General features: G+C 43.1%; 1 protein-coding gene across 3 annotated transcripts in view; it reads left to right on the plus strand.

The window, feature by feature from the left end:
* btbd11b (BTB (POZ) domain containing 11b) overlaps positions 1-18,082 on the plus strand; it is a 312,209-nt gene that overhangs the window by 192,855 nt on the left and 101,272 nt on the right. For all 3 annotated transcript variants that reach the window (XM_061917820.1, XM_061917821.1, XM_061917822.1), the window contains exon 2: positions 6,240-6,380. In XM_061917820.1, coding sequence (XP_061773804.1) covers positions 6,240-6,380 — 141 coding nt within the window. The remainder of the gene's footprint in view (positions 1-6,239; positions 6,381-18,082) is intronic.

An 18,082-nucleotide genomic window follows, 5' to 3' on the forward strand; every position in this document is an offset into this window, starting at 1 on the left:
GTCGTATGGACAAATGAAGCCAATTATTTTCAATGTGTTTTTATTTGTGTACTTGTCTTAATTCTTTTGTATGCGTTTTACACTTTTCTCAACTTTTTTTAAAAGCCTGACCAGGGAAAAAGGTTGCAAATTAACCTGTGGCCAGAAGTCTTAAGGACTTTGACGTCGGTTAGTGAAGTGAATTATATTTATATAGCGCTTTTCTCAAGTGACTCAAAACGCTTTACATAGTGACACCCAATATCTAAGTTACATTTAAACCAGTGTGGGTGGCACTGGGAGCAGGTGGGTAAAGTGTCTTGCCCAAGGACACAAGGGCAGTGACTAGGATGGCGCAAGCAGGAATCGAACCTGCAACCCTCAAGTTGCTGGCACGGCCACTCTACCAACCGAGCTATGCCGCCCCGTTACCTATGGGTAACAATGTTTAATTGTACTGTCCCTGCCAAATAAATTCATAAATAAACAAAATAGCTGCTTATCAACTGTACAACTTTAAGGTTTATTTCTCGACTTTGGGAACTATAGAAGTAACATTTACCACATCTTCCTCTCAATCATTCGTTTTTAAAAACACAAGCATATTAAACACATTTGACTGCAAAATGTTCTGGATAATGTATCATTCTCAAAAGTTTATTTTCACGTAACAATAGCAGGGGTTCTTTATCTTTTTGACCTCGGGGTCCAACTAAATCCACCACGCAGTGGCCTTACTCAAATATTATGACACATTAATTTGCATACGATTAAGTTGTGCTAAAGGTAATTGAACATGTTTAACTAAACTGTCAATAAAATTCAAGTGAAAATGAAAATACAGCTTTAATCATAATTTTTGCGCTTAAGAAACTTCTATGACCTCACCCCTCAGACTTTGTTTGATTGATATCGTCATTACTACTGCAAGGGGTGGAGAAGTGTTTTACGGGACGGCGTGGCGCAGTGGGAGAGTGGCCGTGCGCAACCCGAGGGTCCTTGGTTCAATCCCAACCTCGTCACGCCCGTTGTGTCCTGAGCAAGACACTTCACCCTTGCTCCTGATGGGTGCTGGTTAGCGCCTTGCATGGCAGCTCCCTCCATCAGTGTGTGAATGTGTGTGTGAATGGGTAAATGTGGAAGTAGTGTCATAGCGCTTTGAGTACCTTGAAGGTAGAAAAGCGCTGTTTTATTTACCATTGCAGCCCATACGGACCACAGCTGTGAATCAGATAGTTTTTTCCGGCCCTCGAGGGGGCGCTTGCGACGTAAAAATAAGCCCAAGCCCAAGAAACACTGCTATGTACTGTTGTTCCTCAAGGTTTGACGAAAACCAAATCATTCGAAAACCTTTATGAATTGTTGTAAATAATATTATGCTCCAGATAGCCAAAAATATGAACACAAAATTGATTTTATAGAGAATTATAGAAGCATTCCACCTCCTCATTTAAGAAGTCCTGAATCCGGAGGGTGATCATCTCCGAAAATTAATCAGCGGATAGATCATAAATAATAAAAACATATATACGGATAAATAATAGAGGGTAAAGACTTTTGTCATTTATCCACTCTTTGTCCTTGTCGGGTAGGCAGGGCAGCGAGTATTCACACAAACTAAAGTTGAAGCTCAAATCATAAACCTAAATTAACATAGTACAAATAATCCAGATCAGCCCCAAAATGTCATGACTAGTTTATTATCCCATTTTTAACATTTCCTGCAGGTTTTATCCAAATCCTCTCATAACTTCTGTAGTTATGTTAGATAGATAGATAGTACTTTATTTATTCCGTCAGGAGAGTTCCTTCAGGAAAATTACAATTTTCAGCACAATCCCATTCAAGATCAGACAAACATTACAGGGAGACAGAACAGGATCGCTGACGGGTCTGCCGGCTTCCAGCGCCCCTTACAAAAAAGATGACATACAGGTAAATAAAGGGGGGGGGGGATGGGAGAAAAGAATAGAAGATTAAAATAAAATAAAAAAATAAATAAAAAATCGGTCTTAGCCTGGGCTCTGGAGTGGGGGTGCAGACTGAGGCCAAGGGAAAAAAACAACAACTCATAGCCATAGTACACATCCCTCTTACATGTGTGTAAGAGGGAAACATCAAACATCAAAGAACACAGAGGACATTAAAGACATTAAAGCAGCAGATACAACCAGGCACTTCTACATACAGCTATGAATAAAAAGTAAAATAAACATATACACTGTGGTGGCCTCTGGGGTGTTCCGCTGGGGTGGAGGGAGCATGGCCAGAGACAGAAGCAGACCCAACAAAGCAACCAAGACAGCCGACTCCACTCTCTTTTGCTAACCAACTAACAAACACACACATGAAATGTAATAATCATAGTTTATGTGAAATACAAAAATGAAACTCGGACTCTCCGTGCCTTGGAGTGGTTTGTTACGCAATGCCTAGATGTATGGTAACCGTGACAGTAACTAGGACAACATTTTTAAGATAAGTTTGGTAAAAAATAGAGATGTCAAATAATATCGGACTGCCGATATAATCGGCCGATAAATGCTTTAAAATGTAATGTTGGAAATTATCTTTATCGGTATCAAAAAGTTAAATTTATGACTTTTTAAAACGCCACTGTATGGAGTGGTACGCGGACGAAGGGAGAAGTTCAGAGAGCCAATAAACCTTAAAGGCACTGCCTTTGCGTGCCGGCCCAATCACATATCTACGGCTTTTCATACACACACACAAGTGAATGCAAAGCATACTTGGTCAAAAGCCCATACAGGTCACACTGAGGGTGGCCGTATAAACAACTTTAACACTGTTACAAATATGCGCCACACTGTGAACCCACACCAAACAAGAATGACAAATACATTTCGGGAGAACATCCGCACCGTAACACAACATAAACACAACAGAAAAAATACCCGGAATCCCTTGCAGCACTAACTCTTCCAGGACACTACAATGTACGCCTGGAAATATGTATCAATAAAGTAGTGTAACTTTTCTTACTTAAATATATTATTCCACACCAAACAAGAATGACAAACACATTTCGGGAGAACATCCGCACCGTAACACAACATAAACACAACAGAAAAAATACCCGGAACCCCTTGCAGCACTAACTCTTCCAGGACACTACAATGTACGCCTGGAAATATGTATCAATAAAGTAGTGTAACTTTTCTTACTTAAATATATTATTTTTCTGTTTTGGGAGGAAAAAAAATCACAAATTATGTTAATTTAAATATTGTCTAATCATGTAAAATTATTTTATCAAACATTCAAACCATTTTTTTAAAAATATGAATGAATACTAATAATAATGATTTCAAAACAAGTTATCCATCAAATTGTGCAATGTAAAAGTAGGAATAGATTTAAAGTTAAAGTTAAGATTCAAGTTCCATTGATTGTGAATTTTATCCTCTGCATTTGACCCCTCCTTATGTTCACACCCTGGGAGTTGAGGGGAGCAGTGAGCAGCAGCATGCGCCACGCTCGGGAATAATTTGGTGATTTCATTGTAAAATTTACTGTAGTTCTTACAGCATTTTTCTCTAAGTGAAAAAAAAAACATTACTTTTTTTTACTATAATAAACTGTTGTGCCATTTTGGCATTTACAGTAATACACTGAAAAATCTACAGTTGCTGATTTGCGGTTAAAAAAAAAAAAAAAAAAAAAAAAAACGGGCAGCCAAGGTGCCAAAATGTTATTGTAAAATCCATCCATCATCTTCCGCTTATCCGAGGTCGGGTCGCGGGGGCAACAGCCTAAGCAGGGAAACCCAGACTTCCCTCTCCCCAGCCACTTCGTCTAGCTCTTCCCGGGGGATCCCGAGGCGTTCCCAGGCCAGCCGGGAGACATAGTCTTCCCAACGTGTCCTGGGTCTTCCCCGTGGCCTCCTACCGGTTGGACGTGCCCTAAACACCTCCCTAGGGAGGCGTTCGGGTGGCATCCTGACCAGATGCCCGAACTACCTCATCTGGCTCCTCTCGATGTGAAGGAGCAGCGGCTTTACTTTGAGTTCCTCCCGGATGGCAGAGCTTCTCACCCTATCTCTAAGGGAGAGACCTGGAAACTCATTTGGGCCGCTTGTACCCGTGATCTTATCCTTTCGGTCATGACCCAAAGCTCATGACCATAGGTGAGGATGGGAACGTAGATCGACCGTTAAATTGAGAGCTTTGCCTTCCGGCTCAGCTCCTTCTTCACCACAACGGATCGGTACAACGTCCGCATTACTGAAGACGCCGCACCGATCCGCCTGTCGATCTCATGATCCACTCTCCCCCCACTCGTGAACAAGACTCCTAGGTACTTGAACTCCTCCACTTGGGGCAGGGTCTCCTCCCCAACTCGGAGATGGCATTCCACCCTTTTCCGGGTTATTGTAAAATTGAATTTTTTTTTATTTCCAATAAACAAATACATTTTACAGTAGAATTCTGGCAACTGAGCTGCCTTTTTTTTTTTTTTTAACCATACAAACATCAGTACTGTTTTTCAATTTACAATAATTTACACAAAATTTTGCGGTGAAATTGCAACTTTACATTTTTTTTTTTTTGTTTTTAATATTTTAGTTTAAAAAAAAATACTAATAAAATGCATGAAATAATTGTGTAATACAAGGCGGCACTCTGGGGCCAAACCACTGCCATGTGGCCCTCAACGACTTTGACACCTGTGCATTAAACATATGTTAGAGTTGCATTTTTTTTTTTTTTGGTCGTGAACGACTATATAAAAAGAGAAGATTAAACAAAAAAGAAAAAAAGTAATCGAGCATCCTACACTGCAGTGTAATTGTAGCCTAGGACTTAACATTTCATGACGCGACATGTTTGTGTCGGTTAAGAAAGTCTCTTTGAGTGGCTTTATGGAAGCTGGTTGCACTGCAGAATGGTTTGCGTATGTCACAAAATGCATTTTCTTGTCAATTGCAAGGGCAATTAACTCCCCCGCAGTCTCCAACAAAAGGACACGAGGCTCGTTGAGAAATAGCAAAATTATCATTTGAAAGGTTCGGCTGTGTGCCAGAGTTGCTGTTTTGCAATCAGGGATTGTTTCGACAGTCAGCTTTTCCAGATCGCTGGAGTCAAAGTGCTGACTTATGAGTAATCCTCAAGTGCTGGTACAGCTGTAGGAAGTCATCTAGGGTAAGAACAAATATTGCTGCAGAATGCCAATTTTTGAAATGCATTGTTGGTCTAATATTTGTTGCTGATGAGTCTTTTGGCGGGCTTCACGGTGGCAGAGGGGTTAGTGCGTCTGCTTCACAGTACGAAGGTCCTGCAGTCCTGGGTTCAAATCCAGGCTCGGGATCTTTCTGTGTGGAGTTTGCATGTTCTCCCCGTGAATGCGTGGGTTCCCTCCGGGTACTCCGGCTTCCTCCCACTTCCAAAGACATGCACCTGGGGATAGGTTGATTGGCAACACTAAATTGGCCCTAGTGTGTGAATGTGAGTGTGAATGTTGTCTGTCTATCTGTGTTGGCCCTGCGATGAGGTGGCGACTTGTCCAGGGTGTACCCCGCCTTCCGCCCGATTGCAGCTGAGATAGGCGCCAGCGCCCCCCGCGACCCCGAAAGGGAATAAGCGGTAGAAAATGGATGGATGGATGTTGGCCTAATATTTGTTGCTGATGAGTCTTTTGGCGGGCTTCACGGTGGCAGAGGGGTTAGTGTGTCTGCTTCACAGTACGAAGGTCCTGCAGTCCTGGGTTCAAATCCAGGCTCGGGATCTTTCTGTGTGGAGTTTGCATGTTCTCCCCGTGACTGCGTGGGTTCCCTCCGGGTACTCCGGCTTCCTCCCACTTCCAAAGACATGCACCTGGGGATAGGTTGATTGGCAACACTAAATTGGCCCTAGTGTGTGAATGTTGTCTGTCTATCTGTGTTGGCCCTGCGATGAGGTGGCGACTTGTCCAGGGTGTACCCCGCCTTCCGCCCGATTGTAGCTGAGATAGGCGCCAGCGACCCCGAAAGGGAATAAGCGGTAGAAAATGGATGGATGGATGGAGTCTTTTGGCTGTTTTGACTACATTAACATCTGGGGATGGTGAGAAATTTTACAATGAAAAAAATTCACATGACTTTTACAAAAAACAAAAACCTGTGTGAAAGTGAAAATGGATGAATAAAGAAATAAAAAAAAGAACAGCATTCAGCCACACTGCTCTGCACTCCTATCAGTCGGTGTTATACTTTCTCTTGTTATTTAACACAACAAAATGCTTTCTTCTTCCTTTTTCCTCAGGTGTGCTCAGTTTGCCGGAGGGTTTGACTCTGCAGCAGCGAGCGGGAAAGAGTGGCGAGGGAAACGCCTACAGCCAGTCTGAACTGCGCTCCATTGAACAGTGCTTACTGGCCACCCGAGTGGGCAGCATCTCTGAACTCAGTGAGTGATGGTGTGTGTTGTAGTCAAGGTCCCCTTGAGCAAGGCAATTAACTAACTCAAGTGTCAGACGCTGAGATTGATGGTCGACAGGTAAAACCTTAGACTGAGCGGTGCGAAATGCTACCGGGGTGTCCAAAATATCATTTATTTCCCCCCGCAGATCTTTGTTTTTTTTTTTTTATTGCCTTTCTGCTCGGGCTGCATGACTTATCAAATGTAAATTGTTATGATTTCTTAATCCCATTAATTATAACAATGTTAAAAGAAAGGAAATTGTTAAAAATATTTTCTTCTCTATCGTGCTTCGTGCCTCTAGGTCACAGCATAAGGGCCTAAGATCCAAATACCACGCGGTAGGGGGTGTAACGGTACGTTTTGATTGATTGATTGATACTTTTATTAGTAGATTGCACAGTACAGTACATATTCCGTACAATTGACCACTAAATGGTAACACCCGAATAAGTTTTTCAACTTGTTTAAGTCCACGTTAATCAATTCATGGTACAAATATATACTATCAACATAATACAGTCATCACACAAGTTAATCATCATAGTATGCACATTGAATTATTTACATTATTTACAATCCGGGGGGTGGGATGAGGAGCTTTGGTTGATATCAGAACTTCAGTCATCAACAATTGCATCAACAGAGAAATGTGGACATTGAAACAGTGTAGGTCTTATTTAGTAGGATATGTACAGCCAGCAGAGAACATAGTGAGTTCACATAGCATAAGAACAAGTATATACATTAGAAGTACATTTGAGTTGTTTATAATCCGGGGAGATGGGATGTGAATGGAGGAGGGTATTAGTAAAGTGTTGAAGTTGCCTGGAGGTGTTGTTTTAGAGCGCTTTTGAAGGAATATAGAGATGCACTTACTTTTATACCTGTTGGGAGTGCATTCCACATTGATGTGGCATAGAAAGAGAATGAGTTAAGACCTTTGTTGGATCGAAATCTGGGTTTAACGTGGTTTGTGGAGCTCCCCCTGGTGTTTCGGTTATGGCGGTCATTTACGTTAAGGAAGTAGTTTGACATGTACTTCGGTGTCAAGGAGGTGTAGCGGATTTTATAGACTAGGCTCAGTGCAAGTTGTTTTACTCTGTCCTCCACCCTGAGCCAGCCCACTTTGGAGAAGTGGGTTGGATTGAGGTGTGATCTGGGGTGGAGGTCTAAAAGTAACCGGATTAGCTTATTCTGGGATGTTTGGAGTCTAGATTTGAGGGTTTTGGAGGTGTATTTGTATTGAACCGTTTCGGTACGAGGGTGTACCGAACAAGTTTCTAAGCTAAAGTCTTTACAAGCTGCTTTGCTTCTTCTGCCTCTGTCTCAGCACTCAGCATTGTCCCACCCACAAAACCATCGGATTGGTTACATATATAGCGGTAACAGCCAATCAGCAGTGTGTATTCAGAGCGGTAACAGCCAATCAGAGCGCCTGAGTAAATGCTTCAGCGTCAAGTAGATATGTGTTTAGCAGGGGAGCATAAGGCAGCGTACTCCCCCCAAATGATAATAAACACCTCCAAGTCAACTACTACTAACATCACTATAAGCCCGTTGACCTTCTAGAACAGTGGTTCTTAACCTTGTTGGAGGTACCAAACCCCACCGGTTTCATACGCGCATTCATGGAACCCTTCTTTAGTGAAAAATGTTTTTTATTTCAAATTCAGGACAAAGTTATATGTTTTTTTTTCACTGGTGCACAAAATGAAGTGTGCATGAACATCACCTTGTTCAAAGAACAAAACCAACACAGTGCATGAACTCACAACACATTACACACCAGCAACTCAGGTAGAATATTGGAGGGAACATTGTTTGGAGCTATCCATAATACGCCGATAGGGAGAAGTTTTAATTTACACGATGAGTCGGGTGTGTCTTGACCTCTGCGGCAGAGGCTCTGCCGAACCCCAAAGGCCGACTCACCGAACCCCTAGGGTTCGATCGAACCCAGGTTAAGAACCACTGTTCTAGAAACTTTAACTGCAGCTCAGCTCGCAGTTCTGGCTTGAGGTGAAGGCTAATTAGCTTTTAGCGTAACGTTAGCTAATTTTGAGGCGTGTGTGTGTGTTTTACGGACAGAAAATCTTTGAATTGCTGTGTCCCTGCTATCACATGTTGATAAAAATATAACATTTGCATCATAAAAATCAACTACAGGATTCTCAAATGCTCAAATTAAGCATGATGAGTGGACTTGAAACTGTTTAATGTTTCACTTTTTATATGTACAAGAAAAGTTTTGTCATTTTATTTAATCGGAGCAACAATTTGAGGCAGTTTAATGTTGATTAAAATGGGCAGTGTGAGACTTGTGTGGCATTGCGATGCCAAATTTGTTTCCTCCGTCGAGCAAGAACACAGCGAAAGGTAAGATATAAAGGATTTATTAAATTAATAAAAGGGCTAGGAACAAGAGCTAGGCAGATAAAGGAAACAAATGGCGCCAGCATGGATGCTAGGAAAACAAACGGATACACTAATACTTAGCACGAAGGCACAAAATGGGAAAACAAAACAATTAGCATGAGAGCTAGGAATCAACAAAAACGCAGCGCGAGAGCTAGCGAGTAATAACATGGAGAGCAAGTCGTCAACTGTTGCGTATGAGCACATTAGTATCCGAGACAGAAGAACAAAAAGGGGCAGGCTTAAATAAGGCAGTGATCAGTAGAAACAGGTGTGCGGGAACCGAGAGTAGCAGGTGGAAACAAAATGCAGCCATGGTGACAAAGCAAACAGGAAATAAGGAAGTCCAAACAACAGGATGTGAAAAAAAGGAACAAAGTAACAATATGTGAAGATCCGACCATTGGATCAAAACAGGTAGAATTATTATAGTGTTCTCAATGTTAAAAGGATAAAGCCATTGTTTACAAATAACCCAAAAATTTGTATTTTGTTGTTTTCTTACTGTACCGAAAATCAACCGAACCGTGACCTCTAAACCGAGGTACGTCCATCTATCCCTCTCCATCCATCTTCTTCCGCTTATCCGAGGTCGGGTCGCGGGGGCAACAGCCTAAGCAGTGAAACCCAGACTTCCCTTTCCCCAGCCACTTTGTCTAGCTCTTCCCGGGGGATCCCGAGGCGTTCCCAGGCCAGCCGGGAGACATAGTCTTCCCAACGTGTCCTGGGTCTTCCCCGTGGCCTCCTACCGGTTGGACGTGCCCTAAACACCTCCCTAGGGAGGCGTTCGGGTGGCATCCTGACCAGATGCCCGAACCACCTCATCTGGCTCCTCTCGATGTGAAGGAGCAGCGGCTTTACTTTGAGTTCCTCCCGGATGACAGAGCTTCTCACCCTATCTCTAAGGGAGAGCCCCGCCACACGGCGGAGGAAACTCATTTCGGCCGCTTGTACCCGTGATCTTATCCTTTCGGTCATGACCCAAAGCTCATGACCATAGGTGAGGATGGGAACGTAGATCGACCGGTAAATTGAGAGCTTTGTCTTCCGGCTCAGCTCCTTCTTCACCACAACGGATCGGTACAACGTCCGCATTACTGAAGACGCCGCACCGATCCGCCTGTCGATCTCACGATCCACTCTTCCCCCACTCGTGAACAAGACTCCTAGGTACTTGAACTCCTCCACTTGGGGCAGGGGCTCCTCCCCAACCCAGAGATGGCACACCACCCTTTTCCGGGCGAGAACCATGGACTCGGACTTGGAGGTGCTGATTTTCATTCCGGTCGCTTCACACTCGGCTGCAAACCGATCCAGCGAGAGCTGAAGATCCCGGTCAGATGAAGCCATCAGGACCACATCATCTGCAAAAAGCAGAGACCTAATCCTGCGGTCACCAAACCGGAACCCCTCAACGCCTTGACTGCGCCTAGAAATTCTGTCCATAAAAGTTATGAACAGAATCAGTGACAAAGGACAGCCTTGGCGGAGTCCAACCCTCACTGGAAATGTGTTCGACTTACTGCCGGCAATGCGGACCAAGCTCTGGCACTGATCATACAGGGAACGGACCGCCACAATAAGACAGTCCGATACCCCATACTCTCTGAGCACTCCCCACAGGACTTCCCGAGGGACACGGTCAAATGCCTTCTCCAAGTCCACAAAGCACATGTAGACTGGTTGGGCAAACTCCCATGCACCCTCAAGAACCCTGCCGAGAGTATAGAGCTGGTCCACAGTTCCACGACCAGGACGAAAACCACACTGTTCCTCCTGAATCCGAGGTTCGACTATCCGGCGTAGCCTCCTCTCCAGTACACCTGAATAAACCTTACCGGGAAGGCTGAGGAGTGTGATCCCACGATAGTTGGAACACACCCCCCGGTCCCCCGAGGTACGCACCGAATCGAAATTTTTGTGTACCGTTACACCCCTACACAGCGGTAATCGTGTGCAATCTCTTAAATTGTATGTACTATTAGTGGGCGATTTACTACATGGGGCGGCATGGCGTAGTGGGTAGAGCGGCCGTGCCAGACACCTGAGGGTTGCAGGTTCACTCCCCGCCTCTAAACATCCAAATCACTGCCCGTGTGTCTTTGGGCGGGACACTTCACCCTTTCCCCCTGTGCCACTCACACTGGTGAATGAATAATGAATGATAGGAGGTGGTCAGAGGGGTCGTAGTCGCGCACTGGCAGCCACGCTTCCGTTGGAAGTAGCTTACCACCACCAGGTGTGAATGAATGATGGGTTCTAACGTCTCTGTGAAGCACGATGAGTGTCTTTACAAGCGCTATATAAAGCTAATCTATTATCAATCAATCAATGTTTATTTATATAGCCCCAAATCACAAATGTCTCAAAGGACTGCACAAATCATTACGACTACAACATCCTCGGAAGAACCCACAAAAGGGCAAGGAAAACTCACACCCAGTGGGCAGGGAGAATTCACATCCAGTGGGACGCCAGTGACAATGATGACTATGAGAAACCTTGGAGAGGACCTCAGATGTGGGCAACCCCCCCCCCTCTAGGGGACCGAAAGCAATGGATGTGGAGCGGGTCTAACATGATACTGTGAAAGTTCAATCCATAGTGGCTCCAACACAGCCGCGAGAGTTCAGTTCAAAGCGGATCCAAGACAGCAGCGAGAGTATCGTCCACAGGAGACCATCTCAAGCGGAGGCGGATCAGCAGCGTAGAGATGTCCCCAATCGATACAGGCGAGCGGTCCATCCTGGGTCCCGACGAGCGGTCCATCCTGGGTCTCGACTCTGGACAGCCAGTACTTCATCCATGGTCATCGGACCGGACCCCCTCCACGAGGGAGTGGGGGGGGCATAGGAGAAAGAAAAGAAGCGGCAGATCAACTGGTCTAAAAAGGAGGTCTATTTAAAGGCTAGAGTATACAGATGAGTTTTAAGGTGAGACTTAAATGCTTCTACTGAGGTAGCATCTCGAACTGTTACCGGGAGGGCATTCCAGAGTACTGGAGCCCGAACGGAAAACGCTCTATAGCCCGCAGACTTTTTTTGGGCTCTAGGAATCACTAATAAGCCGGAGTCCTTTGAACGCAGATTTCTTGCCGGGACATATGGTACAATACAATCGGCAAGATAGGCTGGAGCTAGACCGTGTAGTATTTTATACTATTATTATTCCTAAGACTGTGTGCAATAATAGTATTTTATACTATTATTATTCCTAAGACTGTGTGCAATTGACAAGTGTTGCAGACCTCCTTACTTAAATAAGGATTTTGCTTGTATTATACAGGGCATCCCCACACAGACACTCATTTAATGAACAATATTCTCCCACCTGTGACGTTTTGCTATTTTTTCAAACAAGCAGGAGATGTCTACTACTTTTTATGAGCATTTTAGAAGCAGTCGTCATCAATATTTACACCAGGTTTTTTTTAGATATTTTTTTAATGTGCAGGGCAGAGAGGCTGCACTTACTCTGTTCAAAATGCAAAAATACATACTTCAAGATTTTTTTTTCCCACCATATCAGAAATATTTTAATATATATTTGTAGTGGGCGTGGCCTGCGGACCTGCAGCGAAGCGGCAGAACCGGCTTCGAGATTAGCGACAGGTGCTTAGATGACACAGCCGAGAGTGTTTGTCTAATCACCTGGTGATCTGTTAAAGGCAGCAGTCGGGAAGGAGAAGGGGGGTTGTTGATGGCAGGGAAAGTGAGAGCAGAGACTAAAAGAAACACCATTCGTGTGCTCACTGGCGAAGGTTGACAGACATTTGCTAAAAAGCATAAAACGAACATTTATTGCAAAATAAAACATCGTTCGCAAATATGACCGAGGCTGTCATGTCCGTCGTTGGTGGTCCAAGGGACCCTGAGGAGCAAGACCTCCACAATATTATATGTGGGAAAACAAATGTCAATAAAAAAACACCTACAGTATTTAGTCAGCCACCGATTGTGCAAGTTCTCCCACTTAAAATGATGACAGAGTTCTGTAATTTTCATCATAAGTACACTTCAACTGTGAGAGACAAAACATGAAAAAAAAATCCAGGAATTCACATTGTAGGAATTTTAAAGAATGTATTTAATTATGGTGGAAAATAAGTATTTGGTCAACCATTCAAAGCTCTCACCGATGGAAGGAGGTTTTGGCTCAAAATCTCACGATACATGGCCCCATTCATTCTTTCCTTAACACGGATCAATCGGCATGTCCCTTTAGCAGAAAAACAGCCCCAAAGCATGATGTTTCCACCCCCATGCTTCACAGTAGGTGTGGTGTTCTTGGGATGCAACTCAGTATTCTTCTTCCTCCAAACACGACGAGTTGAGTTTATACCAAAAAGTTCTATTTTGGTTTCATCTGACCACATGACATTCTCCCAATCCTCTCCATGTATCCATTTTGGTGATTTAGAAGTAGCTAAAACACTGCGAATGGATGTTCACTGCTAGCTAGCTAGCTAGCCATGTATTTAAGCACCACTTCCTGAGGGCGTTTTAGTGTTATAACTTCACCTTTATCTTTAGTTTTTTCAAGCCAAAAACCCTTTTCTGTCTAAACACCGTGTCTGCTTATAAGTACTCTGTGATTGTCCGCTGCCGAACATGCTCATCTGCTAGTAAAACCAATGTCATGACGTGACATTGAGTTTTGTCTCTCTTAAAATTAAAAATGTCGAGCAAAGCGACACCGGCTTGCTAGTAAAGAAAAATAAAATAAAATAAAAAAAGAGGCAGCTCACTGATAAGTGCTGCTATTTGAGCTATTTTTAGAACAGGCCAGCGGGCTACTCATCTGGTCCTTATGGGCTACCTGGTGCCCGCGGGCACCGCGTTGGTGACCCCTGATATACATTAATACATGCAATTAGCATGTTATGTGGGTGTGCATTTTGTAACAAAAGGAATTATTTGTGTTTATGTTGCACACAGACGTATTTGAGTAGCGGACCAAAGACCATATTTAGTGTTGAGCTGCCGAGGTATGTGTGTGTGTAGTAGGGTTGTATGGTATCCCGGTATTAGTATAGTACCACAATACTAATGAATCATATTCGGTACTATACCGCCTCTAAAAAGTACTGGTGCAACCCCCACCTTAAACCTCCATCGTCGTCACGTCATGTCATTGCTGGTTTACGAGCAGACGAGCATGTTCGGCAGCGCTCATTCACGGAGTACTCACAAGCAGGACAAGGTGTGTAGACAGAAAAGGGAGAACAGACGCATGATGGCTTCAATCAATCAATCAATCAATGTTTATTTATATAGCCCCAAATCACAAATGTCTCAAAGGACTGCACAAATCATTACGACTACAACATCCTCGGAAGAACCCACAAAAGGGCAAGGAAAACTCACACCCAGTGGGCAGGGAGAATTCACATCCAGTGGGACGCCAGTGACAATGCTGACTATGAGAAACCTTGGAGAGGACCTCAGATGTGGGCAACCCCCCCCCCTCTAGGGGACCGAAAGCAATGGATGTCGAGCGGGTCTAACATGATACTGTGAAAGTTCAATCCATAGTGGCTCCAAGACAGCAGCGAGAGTCCCGTCCACAGGAAACCATCTCAAGCGGATGGCTTAAAAACTAACGATAAATATGAAGTTATAACACTAAAACGTCTTCAGAAAGAGGTACTTTATGACATGGCTAGCTAGCGGCTAAAGTCCATCCGCAGTTTGCAATGTTTTAGCTACTTCCAAATCACTAATCCTTGCTTCCATGATGACAAATAAAGTAAGTTTCTTACAAGTATCATCCCTGCGGGACGAGGAATAGCTAAACATGCTTCACTACACACCGTAGCTCACCGGCGCAACAATGTAAACAAACGCCATGGGTGGATCTACACCTAACCTCCACTGTAATGATACCAAGTACAGGAGCGTATTTAGTCAATACTACTATGATTACATCGATATTTTTTTTTGCATCACGATATCTTCTTATTTTTTTTTTTTTAAATGTATTATATGTTTATAAACTCAGGAAATATGTCCCTGGACACATAAGGACTTTGAATATGACCAATGTATGATCCTGTAACTACTTGGTATTGGATTGATATCCAAATTATTGGTATCATCCAAAACTAATGTAAAGTAATGTTTACTTACTAATGTAAGTAAACCGCAGAATAAGTGATTACATTTTAACAGAAGTATAGTAGAACAAGTAGATTAGTCATTCATTTTCTACCACTTGTCCTTAATAATTTGGACAAAATAATAGAATGATAAATGACACAATATGTTACTGCATACGTCAGCAGCTAAATTAGGAGCCTTTGTTTGTTTACATACTACTAAAATACAAGTTTTCTTGTATGTTCACTAAGGACAAACTTGCAATAAGAAAATATATGTCTAATGTACCATAAGATTTTTTTTTTTTTAAATAAAGCCAATAATGCATTTTTTTTGTGGTTCCCTTTATTTGTAAAAGTATCGGAATACATTTTGGTACCGGTATATTGGCATCGGAACAACACGAGTACGTAGTGTGTATTATATTAATAAAAAGACTCAATATATGAGCAAATGTAATGCTCGATTATTCAGTTTGGAGTTAAGTGACAGAACAAACTGAAACACATTAAAGCCAAATGTGTTTTAATTCAGCGCCTCTCCCGAAAACCTCCCGGGACAAATTTTCTCCCGAAATTCAGGCGGAGCTGGAGGCCACGCCCCCTCCAGCTCCATGTTGGACCCGGGTGACGTGTCGACAGCCTGTTTTCCCGTCCGCTTTCCCACAATATAAACAGAGTGCCTGCCCAATGACGTTGTCACTGTAGAATGATCGAAGGCGAGTTCTTAGTTTCTTATGTGGGTGTATTGTTAGGCAGTCTCATTAACGTCCTCCCAGCGCGGCAACAACACACAACAACAGCAGTCACGTTTTCGTCTACCGTAAAGCAGTTTGTCTGCCGTAAACAGCAATGTTGTGACACTTCTAAACAGGACAATAGTGCCATCTACTGTGCATGCATATGTGACAATAACATCTACGGCTTGTAGAGCAGTGGTTCTCAACCCTTTTTTCAGAGATGTACCCCCTGTGAACATGTTTTTAAGTCAAGTACCCCCTAATCAGAGCAAAGCATTTTTGGTTGAAAAAAAAAGATAAAGAAGTAAAATACAGCACTATGTCATCAGTTTCCGATTCATTAAATTGTATAACAGTGCAAAATATTGCTCATTTGTAGTGGTCTTTCTTGAACTATTTGGAAATAGAGATATAAAAATAACAAAAAACTTGTTGAAAAATTAACAAGTGATTCAATTATAAATAAAGATTTCTACACATACTGCGATGAGGTGGCGACTTGTCCAGGGTGCACCCCGCCTTCCGCCCGATTGTAGCTGAGATAGGCACCAGCGCCCCCCGCGACCCCAAAGGGGAATAAGCGGTAGAACATTGGATGGATGGATAGCTGTAAATATACTCCTCCCCAACAAAGCCCTGCCCCCAACCACGCCCCCCACGAAATCGGATGTCTCAAGGTTGGCAAGTATGGTCAGAGTGCATGCTGTCTTGCATCAAACTAACTTTATGGCTGATTATATTACCTCAATTTTCTTCTTTTTTTTTTCGAGTGGATTAATATTGCCGTGTGGATTAATGGATCTCTAGGAGGACGATTGATTAAACACGGTCGCGACACTTTGAGAGTAAAGTGCATTCACTTCAAACTGACAGCGTGCCTGATTCGCAAGACACAAATTTTTGTGTGGTGTTGCTTCCTTATTTGTCAATATTAAAACCTTGTTTTAATGTTTAGCAGCGGCAGATTAACTGAAAGTGACAGTGTATCATAATTACATCGGTCAACTGGTACAATAATTACAGATAGCAGTATCGTTAGTCCAGAATCTTCACTGTCCGCGTAGACCGACCTTTAGGAACCAGTACCAAAAATTATCAGTACTCAGGATACATCCCTAATCCTGAATGACAATCATTGACAGGTGAGCCAGTACTCTGACCATATTGCTGGTAAATGGAGGCAAAACAAAATATATAAAAGACAAGAAACTGTCATGTGACATCATAAGTCTGATGTTGTTAAAAAACCAGAAACACATCGTAGAAGTCGCTGTCTTGCGGTTCTATAGATCAGGGGTGTCTAAACTTTGTCCACCAAAGGCCACATATTGACAAGTCAAAAATTGGGGCGGCATTTTGATACTTTTTATTTCTTGGGGCGGTATAGCTCGGTTGGTAGAGCGGCCGTGTCAGCAACTTGAGTGTTGCAGGTTCGATTCCCGCTTCCGCCATCCTAGTCACTGCCGTTGTGTCCTTGGGCAAGACACTTTACCCACCTGCTCCCAGTGCCACCCACACTGGTTTAAATGTAACTTAGATATTGGGTTTCACTATGTAAAGCGCTTTGAGTCACTAGAGAAAAGCGCTATATAAATATAATTCACAAAATTCACAAATTCTATGAATACGCATGTCAAAGTAATACCAAGCCAAACAGATTAAATGTTTTTCAACACACTCATCAGTGATGCGTTCTCTCCAGGACTTTTCGGTCTCTCTCCAAACTTCCTCCCCCTCACTGTTAATGACAACAGACGATTAGATTCACATGTGCCACCTGTGAAATCCAATCACCTGCGAGGTGTCTGGCCCTCAGCACATGCCCTGCCCCTACCCGATGGTGCTCGTCCTCAGCGCCATGGACAGCGGCGGTGACCTTTGCTCCCGCCACACTCATGTTTGCATGGCACCTATACGAATTTGAACCACTGTAATAAACATACCATTGATAATAAACATCTACATTAGACAAAGTCAAATGTGGTTCGCCATTAGCAATATTACTGTGCATTAATGCCTTAAAATAAATAATTTAGCAACAAAAAATTGTACAAAGATTAAACAATATTATATATATATATATATATATATCAAGGTTCATTTGAAATAGGAACATATACAAGAACATAGACATCTGAAACAGTTATTCAATGTATGCATCATAGTGTTTGTAGCCAAAGCTAATTTCCCCAACAACAACAACATAGATCCAACATCATTGAAATAGGAAAATAAAAAATAGAATAAGGCAAAGATGAGTCGATAATAATCCATCCATCCATCCATTTTCTGCCACTTATTCCCTTTGGAGTCGCGGGGGGCGCTGGTGCCTATCTCAGCTACAATCGGGCGGAAGGCGGTGTACACCCTGGACAAGTCGCCACCTCATCACAGGGCCAACACAGATAGACAACATTCACACTCACATTCACACA

Source organism: Nerophis ophidion, linkage group LG12 (assembly GCF_033978795.1).
Source record: "Nerophis ophidion isolate RoL-2023_Sa linkage group LG12, RoL_Noph_v1.0, whole genome shotgun sequence".
NCBI classification, from domain to species: domain Eukaryota; kingdom Metazoa; phylum Chordata; class Actinopteri; order Syngnathiformes; family Syngnathidae; genus Nerophis; species Nerophis ophidion.